Raw genomic sequence first — 14,386 nt, 5'->3', positions numbered from 1 at the left:
CCAGCACGATTGAATCTTTCACATTTAAATCACGGCACCAAAGTTTTAATTTTCTGAGTAAGTTCAATGGTAGAAGGTGGTTTCTTGTTCACCCATTGACTTTCTCTGAAGTGGAAGGCCATCCGTTGCGCCTAAGACCTCGAGGTTCAAACTGAGCGTGTTTCTGAAATCTCCCAAGAGCCAATCGGAGCTCCAAACAAATAGTCAATCAGAGCACGGGTGGGCGAACCAATCAGGACGCGCGAAGGGCTGTACAATGACAAAGAAGCCCGGGAAGGAGTAGTGGCGCGTGAGATTTCGTCTTTAACGGTTGCTGAGGCGCGCGACAGCTTCGGGGGATTGAGGCAAAGTGATTGTTGCAGCTCATGGCGGAGCTGGAGCTTGGCTCTTCGGCCATCTGGGTTGGTGGAGCAGCCGTGTTCTGGGTGCTGGCAGTGGAACGATACCTCCCGGATCGTCCCGGCGCTAATCGATATGACGTGACCCTGTATGGCCAAGGAGACGAGGACGGGGGTCCACTGAAATATTCGCTGTCTCCGCAGCTAAACCGTTTAGTGGAAACAAATCGGTTATGTTCGGGTCGCCAGCTCAGGTTGAACCGCTGGTCCATGCTGTCGGACGGGCTGAGGGTGATAGACAGAGCCGAAGTGTTGAGGGGAGCCATTCCACCACCAGCATGTGTTGCCTTTCTGCCCGTCCCGCGCCCTTCATACTGCCATGCCAAATACTATCTGCCCCTCTGGGAGGACAGTGACTATTATGGAGAGGAATGGATTATGCAAACGCACAGCCAAGAACTTGTCAATCTGGAAGGTGTGGTGTGCCATTGCTACTTAAAATTCAAAACTTGTGAACTCTGGTTTTAAAAGATTGTAGAATTGTAAATAAGGAAAGAGGCCATTCGGTCCATTGTCTGCGCACTGGCTCGCAGAATGAGCAATGAGAATGTATATTGTTCCTATTCAAATAACCATTCAGTCCATTTTGAATGCCTTGGTTGAACCTACACCCTCTATACATTTGAAGCAGTGCATTCCAGATCCTCGTTTTGCCTGAAAATATTTTTCCTTGAATACGTTTTGCTTTCAATCTGTGCCTTCTCACCCATGAAGGGGTTGACAATGTCTTCCTGTTTGCTCAGTACAGACTCCTTCGTGATTTTGAATACTTGGATCTCTTTTCAGCATTCCCTCTAACTCCAACATCTACAATCTGAAATTCCTTATTCATGAAACCAATCTTGTAAACCTCTTCTGTTCCAATGCCTCACATCGTTCCTGAAGTTTGGCATCAAGAATGGAAACAATACTTTAGCTGAGACAGAACTAGTCATCAAGTTTTAAACACACAAAAAGATTCTTCAGCCTGATGTCTTCATGCTGGTCATCAAGCTTATACCTATTATCATCCCATTTTGCCAACACTTGATCTCTAATCTTTTATGTAATGGCATTTCTATTGCTCATGGTTCCTGCTTCCACCACATTTTTAAGTAGTGAGTTTCAGAACTCTCAACCCTCTGGGTGATCTAAAAACAAATCTTCAAATTCCCTCTAAGCATCCTTTTAAAAGCTGAGTGACCCCTTTACTAAATGGAATTATTTCTCCCTTTCAACCCTATTTATATGCCTTATAACTTTGTGCACCTTCATCAGGATTCACACACACAATAGCCCCAGACCTTCTATGTTCTGAGGAAACCAAGGCTTGCCTATCTAGTCACTTTTTTCATTTCTGAAACTGTCATTCCAAGTAATATCCTGGAGAACTCCCTCTGCACCTGCTCTAGAGGAATCGCACCCTGTCTATAGTGTGGTGAACAGAACTGTGCTTTAACTAACTTCCTATGCTGCTCCATCATAACAACCTCCTTGCTCTTGTATTCACTGCCTTGACTTTTAAGGGTAAATATCCCATATGTATTTTTAACCACCACCTCTACCTATTACAATGGCAGATATTTCTGTGTATAATGCAGAAGATGCAGGATCAGTTCATTCCAGAAAGGAAGAAAGATCCTAGGAGGAGACATGGGTTGCCGTGGCTGACGAAGGAAGTTAAGAGCTTAAAAATGTGTTGCTGGAAAAGCGCAGCAGGTCAGGCAGCATCAAAGGAACAGGAGAATCAACGTTTCAGGCATAAGCTCTGAAGAAGGGCTTATGCCCGAAACGTCGATTCTCCTGTTCCTTTGATGCTGCCTGACTTGCTGCGCTTTTCCAGCAACACGTTTTTAAGCTCTGATCTCCAGCATCTGCAGTCCTCTCTTTCTCCGAGGGAAGTTAAAAACATATAAAGTTAAAAGAGAAAAGATATAACACAACAAAGATAAGTGGGAAAACTGAGGACTGGGAAGCTTTTAAAGAACAACAGAGCATTACTAAGAAGGAAATATGCAGAGAAAAAAATGAGGTACAAAGGTAAACTGGCCAAAAATATAAAGGAGGATAGTAAAAGCTTTTTTAGGTAAGTTAAAGGCAAAAAAATGGTTAAGACTAAAATTGGACCCTTGAAGACAAAAACAGGGGAATATATTACGGGGAACAAAGAAATGGCAGAAGAATTGAATTGGTACTTCAGATCTGTGTTCACTGGGGAAGACACAAGCAATCTCCCTGAGGTAACAGTGGCTGAAGGACCTGAACTGAAGGGAATTTATATTTGCCAGGAATTGGTGTTGGAGAGACTGTTAGGTCTGAAGGTTGATAAGTCCCTGGGGCCTGACGGTCTACATCCCAGGGTACTGAAGAAGGTGGCTCGAGAAATCGTGAATGCGTTGGTGATTACTTTCCAGAGTTCGATAGATTCGGGATCAGTTCCTGCGGATTGAAGGGTGGCTAATGTTGTACCACTTTTTAAGAAAGGTGGGAGAGAGAAAGCAGGAAATTGTAGACCAGTTAGTCTGACTTCAGTGGTGGGAAAGATGCTGGAGTCTATTATAAAGGATGAAATTACGACACATCTGGATAGTAGTAACAGGATAGGTCAGAGTCAGCGTGGATTTATGAAGGGGAAATCATGCTTGACTAATCTTCTGGAATTTTTTGAGGATGTAACTCTGAAGATGGATGAGGGAGATCCAGGAGATGTAGTGTACCTGGACTTGCACAAAGGTTTTGATAAAGTCCCACATAGGAGGTTAGTGAGCAAAATTAGGGTGCATGGTATTGGGGGCAAAGTACTAACTTGGATTGAAAGTTGGTTGGCTGACAGGAAACAAAGAGTCGTGATAAACGGCCCCATTTCGGAATGGCAGGCAGTGACCAGTGGGGTACCGCAGGGATCAGTGCTGGGACCGCAGCTTTTTACAATATATATTAATGATATAGAAGATGGTATTAGTAATAACATTAGCAAATTTGCTGATGATACTAAGCTGGGTGGCAGGGTGAAATGTGAGGAGGATATTAGGAGATTACAGGGTGACCTGGACAGGTTAGATGAGTGGTCAGATGCAGTTTACTGTGGATAAATGTATGGTTATCCACTTTGGTGGCAAGAAGAGGAAAGCAGATTACTATCTAAATGGAATCAATTTAGGTAAAGGGGCAGTACAAAGAGATCTGGGTATTCTTGTACACCAGTCAATGAAGGTAAGCATGCAGGTACAGCAGGTAATGAAGAAGGCATGCTGGCCTTCATAACAAGAGGGATTGAGTATAGAAGCAAAGAGGTTCTTCTGCAGCTGTACAGGGCCCTGGTGAGACCACACCTGGAGTATTGTGTGCAGTTCTGGCCTCCAAATTTGAGGAAAGACATTCTGGGTATTGAGGGAGTGCAGCATAGGCTCACGAGGTCAATTCCTGGAATGGCGGGACTACCTTACGCTGAAAGACAGGAGCGACTGGGCTTGTATACCCTTGAGTTTAGAAGACCGAGAGGGGATCTGATTGAGACATATAAGATTATTACAAGATTGGACACTCTGGAGGCAGGAAACATGTTTCCGCTGATGGGTGAGTGCCGAACCAGAGGACACAGCTTATAAATATGGGGTAGACCATTTAGAACAGAGATGAGGAGAAACTTCATCCAGAGAGTGGTGGCTGTGTGGAATGCTCTGCCCAAGAGGCAGTGGAGGCCCAGTCTCTGGATTCATTTAAGAAAGAGTTGGATAGAGTTCTCAAGGATAGTGGAATCAAGGGTTATGGAGATAAGGCAGAAACAGGATACTGATTAAGGATGATCAGCCATGATCATGTTGAATGGTGGTGCAGGCTCGAAGGGCAGAATGGCCTACTCCTGCACCTATTGTCTATTACGCTGCTTTCAAGAATCTGTGGACATCCACACCAATGTCCTTATGATCCTGAGTACTTGCTAGCATCTTAACATTCAAAAGGCATTCTCTTGCCTTGTTACTTCTCCCAAAATGCATCACCTCTCACTTTTCGGAATTAAATTCTATTTGCCACTATTCAGCTTATCTGACTGGATTTCTGTTGTCTTTAGTCAAAGATCCCTCCTCACTAATTGCCACACCACCAATTTGTGTCATCTTCATGAACTAGAAGCATACCCTAGAAACACGAAGGGATCTGGCACGAAACCGTGTGTTAACATCTCTCGACACAGGTTTGCAGTCTTAAAATGACCCTTCAACCATTACTCTGACAGATGCTTGACCTAGTCACCATCTCAAATGTCAATCAAATTTGTTAGGTATAATTGTCCCCTGTTAAAGTTATGTTGACGATCCTTGATTAATCCATGTCTCCAAGTAGGGATTAATTATGTGATGTTAGACTCACTTGCCTGTAGTTTCCTAGTTTATCCTTACCTCCCTCTTGAATAATGGAATCATATTGCAGTCATGTACTCTGTGCCCTATAGTAAAACTTAGGATAGTGTATGTTTTATTAAACTGCTCTCAACCTACCTTATACCTTTAAGTTCCTGCACACATACAACCAGATCCTCAGCCACTTAAACCCCTTTTAGAGATTTAACCTTTGTATTGTATTTACCAAGATGTATCACCTGACATTTCTGTACACTGAACTTCATCTGTCACTTATCTGCCCACTCCCTCAACTTATCTGTCATTTTAAAGTTATACAGTATCCTCTTAATGCACAATGCCTCCAAGTTTTTATACCATCTGCAGATTTTGAATTTGTGCCCTGTACACCAAGATTTGGTCAGTATTTATCAGGAAAAGCAGGAGTCCCAGCACTCACCCTCTGGGACTTTATTGCAAATCTTCCACATGTCTGAAAAACATACAGGATCTTTGTTTCTTGTCTCAGACAATTTGCTGTTGTTTCTCTCATTCCATGAGCTCTCTCTTTGCTCACAAATTTATTGTGTATCACTATATTAAATGCCTTCTGAAAGTCGACATACTGCACAGTAATAGCATTGCCCTGATCAAAACTCTACGAAACAAAACTACAGCAAGTCAGTTAAATGTGATTTAGAAATGGACCTCCTTTTATGCACATGGTTATTCATCTTCTGTGGGAAACTTTTTTAAGAGAAACCCAAAAGAACAAACAAAGTGGCGTTAAATATGTTTTTATCATTGAATACTTCATTGTAAAAAGTATCACATTTGTGGAATGGGGTGATTGCTGAATGGTTGTTTGGCTGTGGCAGGGAATTTGGAGAAACCAATTTGTGTGAAGGAACCTCCTGAAATACATCTAACTTGAATGGGTAACCTTGCATTAATAACTATTTCTTCCCATGTAATTTACCACTGATTATTACTCAAACAAAAAAACTGCTGTGGTAGGAGTATAAGTAGCAAATCAGCTACAGACATGGCAATTTGATGCTGGCATTTTCTGAGCCTCGCAATGTTGAGTTGTGATGAAGTTGCAATGTTGAGTATGGGTGTCACTCATTCAACCAGTTTATCATCAGTCCCTCAGTCAACAAGGAATAATGAGCCACATGGCTATTAGACAGGAATCAGTATTGGTAAGCACATAACTATGTTTATTGTGCTACAATTCATTTGTCAGATTCCTATTAACCTGCAAACTGAAGGGTCACTTGGTAACCACAATTGAAAATCTGCTTTGTCCTACCTTTTCTGTTCCTGTATTCTCTGGATACTCTGTGACAACCCATTTACACCTGCATGACCACACTGAAACCCTATGAAAGCGGAGCCAACCTTCCCAAGGACAGAAGTTTGTTTGCTGTCAGTTTTCATGGGAAATATAGTGACAGAGGTAAATGCTAACTGAGCAACTTGTTTTTGTTTAGCTGTTAGACAGCAAATTTTGCAAAACTGTTGAAGTGCATTAGTGAGTTTTGAGAAGATTTGTAGCTCAGGTTGAGGTTCTGGATGTAAGTTTGCTCGCTGAGCTGGAAGGTTCACCGGAAGCTCACTGATGATATTACCAAGTACGATGATGAAACATCTGAAAACAAACCTTCCAGCTTAGTGAGCAAACTTACATCCAGTTAAAGTGCATGACTGACAATGCAACATGGCTGCCCATGAGGTTTGAAATGCGTAATTTGGGTGAACTGGCAGTAAATCTGAGGATGCTTAACTTTCAACCTCATAGATCTGTTGACACAAATGAATGGAAGGAACAGGGTGCTATTGCAGTAAGGAAGATGATGAGATGGATGTCTAAAGGCCAGATACAAAGAGGAGCAACAAGCAGAGAAGCTGGAAGGTAAAGGTGATTAGCATATGGATGTAGACATAGAGGTAAAGTAAATAAAGCCAGAAATAAAAATACACTGAATTCTTGTGAGGAAAAGAAGCAAATGCAAGGCAAGGACTGATTAGGGATAGTCAACATGGCTTTGTGTGGAAAATCATGTCTCACAAACTTGATTGAGTTTTTTGAAGAAGTAACAAAGAGGATTGATGAGGGCAGAGTGGTAGATGTGATCTATATGGACTTCAGTAATGTGTTTGACAAGTTTCCCCATGGGAGCAAGGTTAGATCTCATGGAATACAAGGAGAACTTGCCATTTGGATACAAAACTGACTCAATGGTAGAAGCCAGAGGGTGGTGGTGGAGGGTTGCTTTTCAGACTGGAGGCCTAGAGTGCCACAAGTATCGGTGCTGGGTCCACTACTTTTGATCATTTATATAAATGATTTGAATGTGAGCATAAGAGGTATAGTTAGTAAGTTTGCTGATGACACCAAAATTGGAGGTGTAGCGGATCGCGAAGAAGTTTACCTCAGATTACAACGGGATCTTGATCAGATGGGCCAATGGGCTTAGAAATGGCAGATGGAGTTTAATTTAGATGAATGTGAGGTGCTCCATTTTTGGAAAGCAAATCTTAGCACTTAATGGTAAGGTCCTGGGGAGTGTTGCTGAACAAAGAGATCTCAGAGTTCAGGTTCATAGCTCCTTGAAAGTGGAGTCGCATGTAGCTAGGATAGTGAAGAAGGTGTTTGGTATGCTTTCCTTTATTGGTCAGAGTATTGAGTCCAGGGGTTGGGAGGTCACGTTGTGGCTGTACAGGACATTTGTTATGCCACTGTTGGAATATTGTGTGCAGTTCTGGTCTCCTTCCTATCAGAAGGATGTTGTGAAACTTGAAAGGGTTCAGAAATGATTTACAAGGATGTTGCCAGGGTTGGAGGATTTGAACTATAGGGAGAGGTTGAATAGGCTGTTTTCTCTGGAGCGTTGGAGGCTGAGGGGTGACCTTATAGAGGTTTATAAAATCATGAGGGGCATGGATTAGATGTGGGGGAATCCAGAACTGGAGGGCATAGATTTAGAGTGAGATCTGTGGCGCAAGTTTTACACTCACGTGTATGGAATTAGCTGCCAGAGGAAGTGGTGGAGGCTAGCACAATTCAACATTTAAAAGGCATCTGGATGGCTATATGAATAGGAAGGGTTTGGAGGGATATGGGCCAGGTGCTGGCAGGTGGGACTAGATTGGGTTGGGATATCTGGTCAGCATGGACGAGTTGGACCGAAGGGTCTGTTTCTGTGCTGTAGATCTCTATGACTCTTAAATCCGTCTCAAGAAAGGTCAGTTTTACTACGTGGTGGAATAGGAAACAGGAGCTGGTTTAAAATTGCCAAAAGCTAGAAAGTTGTGTGAATAGGTTGGATACACTAAAAGTGTTAGGTGTTTTCTCCAGAAGTGGCCAAACTATGAACTAGGTGTTATTGATTTGTCAATTGAAAAGAAACTCTTGAAAACCACACCATTTTGAGTGTTGTGACTTGAGAGAAGGAAGGTTCATAGAATCATACCTTACTAATGATAATCATGCTCACAAATATGGAGATGAAAGCAGTTGTCTGATAGAATTTCCAACCAACACTGCATGAGTAAAGAACAGCATATTGTGGAACAGTGCAGCTAAATTGGCCACTTCTGTGCAGAGAATGATACAAGTGCTTGTTCAAAGGAACAGAAGCTTAATACCATCAAGAATGTTTTAGTGGGGAGCCTGACAGCAAGAAGACCTCTAAGAGGATTCAGAGGACCAGCACAACACAACAGTAACTTCTGGGTTCTTTCCTGTTTCATTACACATTTCCACTCGTCAAAAGTGACTGTTCAATTTACACATAAATAACATTGAGCTTCATTTGTTTCAGTTGCCAGATCAGTGTCATCATCTTTCATGATATTAGTTTGAACACTGAGGTATGGATTCAACTCTGCTGATTTTGTGAGCTCAGTAATTTGATACCTCATCTAGGTAGGCCAAAAACAGTGGTGATTTTGTAGCTAGTCTGACTGAGAGTGAACTTTGAGAGCAGGCTTGGCCTGAGAACTGGGCTTCCTACTTAGTTCCAAGTAATGAACACTACAAGATAATGTTCAGATTGGAAGGGTAACCTTTATTGGTCATACAGTGAGAAGCTTGGCAACGCTATGTTGATAGGTTGAAGAATTAAGCTGAAAATGTGTTGCTGGAAAAGCGCAGCAAGTCAGGCAGCATCCAAGGAACAGGAGAATCGACGTTTCAGGCATAAGCCCTTCTTCAGGTTGAAGAATTAATGCCAGTTAACTTCAGCAAAAGCACACTACACTCTTTCAAATGCACACTAGACAGAAAAAGCCGTTGTTCTGCTGAATTGCATCGAAAATTCTGGATTTGAGGAAATGGGGCTGTAAGCTTAAACCTTGACTGTGGACTTCTCAGTAGCTTTGTTATAGATGCTTGAATACGTATGGGAATAGATTTAAGACAGCCAGCTGACTAACTTAAAAAGGTGCCCATTGATGACTGAAGTGGTCTGTCAGATATATTCAAATGCTTTCAGATGTTTATATTTAGATGTTGTCAAGCAATTCTGATTCCAGCATTGGGAAGAAGTTACATAAGTCCCTTATCCTGTCTCAGAAACATTCTACATATAATGAATTCCATTGTGTAGTTTACTGATATCTGGATAAATGCAAAAAACTAACGTACACAAGAAATGAGATAAATGATCGGTTTTCACCTCACACAAAAAGAAAATATGCTGAACAGGTCAGGTAATGTCTTTGGAGAAGGAAAGAGTTAATATTTCAGGTTGGTTATTCTTCATTAGAATTGCAGTGCTTCATAGTGTTAATTTTTTAATCAGTTTGGGAAAGGTTAGAAATGGAATGAAAAGTGGGAAGATCTGAAATAGGGACAAAGGGTGGAGAGATTAATTGACAAAATAGATAACAGTGAAAACGCAAAAAAATTAATGGGATAGTTTCTCTGTGTATTGATTGAGAGAGTATTGCTAGGTAGGTGATCGATGACTACTTCCTCGCTTTGCAGTGAACGATGCAATTTAATATCCAGGTAATTGTGAAGCAAACAGATAGGGATTCAGCTTAAAATCCTGCTGTTATAAAACTCCAGGCTGCAAACATGCCAGCTGGAGCCAGAGGCCATTGTCTTAATTCCTGGAGAGAAATTTGAGTTTACAGCTAAGAAGACAGTAGTAGCAATAGTACATTTTAAAATTGACAAGAAATATCCTGGTAATGGCATCTTTCAAATCTCTCTTCAACCAACTACCATTGAAAATCAGCTGAATATAACATGACAGTTGAATACAGAGACTGCTTAAAGATCACAAAGCAAGGATTCTTTATTCCAATAGCATCCAGTTATCACAAACATGAAGGGAAATTAAGGTTAAACAAGGAAGTATCTATTTGAATGAAGCCTGTGTTTACATTGAGTTGAAGACTTTTTTGATGTCTGTTCCTTCGTCCTATGAGGTGACCTTTTCTCAATGTTACCCATATTTCCAGAGATGGTCTGTTCAGCTCCTCTAGTTGCCCTTCGACACCGTTGTCACCTGCTTCTGGAGGTCCCGGCACAACTGCTTGAGCTCCCCTATTCAGCACCCTCTGCCTCTGTTGCTGGAGATTATATTACACACTTCCCTTCTTGAAATTTGCTGTTACTGCTACCACGAACACTTTTAAGATTATAAAATTCAATTATGGGCGGCACAGTGGTTAGCACTGTTGCCTCACAGTGCCAGAGACCCGGGTTCAATTCCCGCCTCTGGAAACTGTCTATGTGGAGTTTGCACATTCTCCCCGTGTCTGCGTGGGTTTCCTCCAGATGCTCAGATTTCCTCCCACAGTCCAAAAATGTGCAGGTTAGGTGAATTGGCCATGCTAAATTGCCCATAGTGTTAGGTGAAGGGGTAAATGTAAGGGAATGGGTCTGGGTGGGTTGCTCTTTGGAGGGTCGATGTGGACTTGTTGGCCCAAAGGACCTGTTTCCACACTGTAAGTAATCTAATCTAATCTAATTATACTATCATGACGAGAATATTCTCATCCATGTTTGTGACAGCATTCTGTTCTTGCATTACCGATCTGGGTAAATGGGAAGGGTTGGATTGGTATCCAGCATTTGTTTGAAAAGACATTCTCAGCCTCTTAACTGGTACCTTCCAAGGGATCTGTGGCGGTCACCTGTCAGGGGCTAGGTCAGTAAGGTCTCCAGGAGTCTTTTGATCAACCATGCTTATTGCTTCAATTGCTGCCTCCTACCAGATTCCAAATACCCTGTTTTAAACTGGATTCACAACAGAAGTTACTCCAGGATTCTGCATCACTAACAGGTTACACTTCACCTGAGCCATTATGCACTGAAACCTCAGATTCTGCAATACCACAATGAGCTATTTGCTTTCATATCGGACTTCTGGCCTGAACACCCCTTCAACTGTTTTCTAAAGTTGTCCCCCAGCTACTAGTTCAACAAAGTAGCTGTGGACAGCTTTGTTCAGATGCTTGATGACTGAGACTCATGGTCCCACAGATCCTGTATCATATTCTGACCCCTGATATTTGGAATATCTTTGTGCCATTTAGAAGATCAGTCCTGCCAGCCTTGCAACCATACAATGTTTTTCTTTTCAGGAGTTCTCTTTCAGTTCTCTTGAATGCTTGTCTTAATTTTTTGTGATGCTTGCCATTCACTATCTGATCCGGCCATTTCCATCAGAAGGTACGTTAAATGCAAGGAGAGGATCTTTGGGAAGGTTGTGATCTTGACCCAAGAAGAAATATTGTGAGGAATAGCCTCTGGATGAGTGTGATATGAGAAAGTACAGAATTGAGACGGCCCAGGGAATCCCTTGTGAATTCAACCTGTAAACCTCTCTTGGTTTGGCCCGGAGATCGTACTTTTGGTAGTCTGGAATAAAGAAACCTCTTTTAGACAGATTAGTTTAATTTTAGTCATCCCCTTTATTTACTAATAGCATCTGTTACAACATAACACTGACACCTATAAGCCAGGCTAACTGGATTCTAACAACTCAGGAGAATAGGATATTGCTCTTCCTTCAAGAGCCCTGGAGGCTACTCTGCTGAACTATCGCAAACAGGCTTCCTTTATACAAAATGTTTTACAAAAGCTGTACTGTCACAAACAGACTTTCTTTATACAAAAGTTTACAGAAGCTCTGCCTGTTCTGAACTAGACAGATAACAATGAGGGACAATAATTTGGGAGAGAAGTTAATTGATACTGATTTTAATTTCGAGGTCAGAATTAAACACTTATTAATTTCACAAAGGAACAGCCATGAATGTTATCACTCTGTGTTCTGCTTATACAAATTCACTATGTTAAGGCAAATGTTCTTAACTGCCTTACCCTCCCTGCCTATTTTCTAGTGTGCAACAAATGTGTTCTATAATTCAAAATTACATTTAAGCCTAAATGTTTAAGGACAAGTTTTAAGGCTATAAACTTTCTCATGTCCTCCTTTTGTCATTTCATAACAACTACATAGCTTATACATGTATAATTAGTCAATTTAGTCGATTTGTACTCAATCAGTCAAGTGCCTCTTCTGGCGAGTCGTCATCCGGAGGAGCAGAATCTGAAAGATACTGGATTTCAGCATGGAAGTTAAGGCATGGAGATATGAGGTAGTCAAGGGTCGATTAACCAGATTTCTCTTTGGCTTAGGTGAAAAGCAATTGACAGTCCATTTCATCCATAAATGGACAACAATGTATATTCCTACAATGAGACGAAGGACTGTCAGTGGGGTGCTATTACAAGCATAAACCAGGTCTGTTTCTCGTTGATGGTGGGATCAAGGATCTTTACTGGATGATCATCTTTAGTCTCAATCCTGTGGTTTACTAGGTCACAAATCCCAATTTTGTCATCACCCGTATTAAACGTTGTACTATACTTGGTGTGAGTAGAAACAAACTGCCTCCTCTCGGTCTCCTCTAACTTGCCAATGTCTGTCTATGAAATGAGAATATAAACACTTCTTCCAGTCAGTGATCAGTCCATGACATTTGTTTTTTAAGGACAACAATGGCATTCTGGATTGGAGGTCATATCTTTAATGCTTAACTTGAAAATCTGCATGAATACCCCACCCATTTCTCCCACAATGAAAAGGGGAGCTCAGTGGGAGTTCTGCTATATGTGTGTCATGGTGCTTTAGCAAGGCCTGATGTCAATCTGTTGGAGACATTTGGTATGAGCCTTCAAGAACAATGGTGTATGCAGGTAAAAGAACAGTCCAGGTCCCTGCTAGTTGAACAGTTTGGGGGTTCCATATAGGCTGATACGTTTTAGGATGCACAGAACAAGTCAAAGATTTGTGTTTCCCAAATGCTGACCTTTGTAATGTGGTGCTGACATTGGTCACCATACATTCTTTCCAAAGATGACTGGATATCTCGATGAGGAAAGAGATGTAGATCAGCTTAAATTCCTCAACATGATGCTCTCAGAAATATTGGTGAGTAACGAGTTGGCTCCTCCATTCCTGTGGCAATTAGACAGAATTCTGCTATTTTGCCAATTGTATACTCACTGTAGAGTGAGTCAATTTCACTCTGTAAGATAGAGTTTCTTCTTGAAGGAACCTTTTCCCTCCCTTTACCCTCTCTGATGCTCAGTGGAAGGCTCAACTAGTTTAATATTTGGTGAGAAGGGAAGGCTATTGCACTGGATGGGCTCTTTGTGCCTGATGGCAGTGGTGACACTAATTATTTAGGGTATTCTTGTTTGAAGTGTTTAGCCTTGTTTCAATATCAGCACCTTTTTGGAGTATCCTTTGAGTGAAGTTTATCATGGCGATAGGACAGCAAGGACTGGATCTGTGCTTGATGTCCAGCAATCTGTTCAGCCTGTCACTTCAGTCTGAGTAATACACCCCCCACCCCCCGACACCCTGGTCATCTGCGTTGACAGTCACATTCCTGTTGGTAGCCCCTTTCTTGGTCTTAAAATCCAGTCATTCACTATGATTTGGATGATGTGATCCCATGCATCAAAAAAAGACAGTTGAGGTTTGTCACTATTAACTCCATTTGTAAACCTCTGTTTATTACCTATTTCTGATCAATGATAAACCCCAGGATCTTTGTAATGGAGGATTCCGTGATGGTGGGGCCATTGAATGTCAAAGGACTATGGTTAAATTCTCTCTTGTTGAAGATTGGGATTAGATTAATTTAGGATATCTGTTTGGCATGGACCCGTTGGACCAAAGGGTCTGTTTCTGTACGGTACATTTCTAAGACTCTATGGTTATTGGGTGGTGTGAATGGTAGTTACCACTTTTCAGACCATGTCTGGATATTGGCCAGGTGTTGCTGCATTTGACATAGACTGTATTAGTATCTGAGGAGTCGTGAATGATGCTGAAGACTGTGTGCAATTGCAGCAAACATCCTCATTTTGACCTTATGTTGGAAGGGAGGTTCTTGATGAAATAATTTAAGATGGCTGGGCCAAGGACACTACCCTGAGGAACTCATGCAACTATGTCCTGAAACTGAGATGACTGACCTTCGACAACTACAACTACCTTACTTTGTCCTAAGTTTGACTCCAACCAGGCATGCTTAAAAATGAGCTGTCAATCCTGTGAAGCTACAAAATAGGACTACATCCCTTGGAAACATGTAAACAATAAAAGATAAACAGGGCTACGTGATATC

At 41.7% G+C, this 14,386-nt stretch overlaps 1 protein-coding gene across 1 annotated transcript in view; it reads left to right on the top strand.

Moving 5' to 3' along the window:
* The first annotated feature begins 365 nt into the window (after positions 1-365).
* Positions 366-14,386, top strand: part of LOC122551055 (RPA-related protein RADX-like) — a 56,226-nt gene continuing 42,205 nt past the window's right edge. The window contains exon 1 of the mRNA XM_087988550.1: positions 366-813. Coding sequence (XP_087844676.1) covers positions 366-813 — 448 coding nt within the window. The remainder of the gene's footprint in view (positions 814-14,386) is intronic.

Source organism: Chiloscyllium plagiosum, unplaced genomic scaffold, assembly GCF_037043375.1.
Source record: "Chiloscyllium plagiosum isolate Xiang-an unplaced genomic scaffold, Cpla_swu_hap1 HiC_scaffold_6, whole genome shotgun sequence".
In the NCBI taxonomy this organism is placed as follows: domain Eukaryota; kingdom Metazoa; phylum Chordata; class Chondrichthyes; order Orectolobiformes; family Hemiscylliidae; genus Chiloscyllium; species Chiloscyllium plagiosum.
This window is presented reverse-complemented; position numbering and strand designations above follow the sequence as displayed.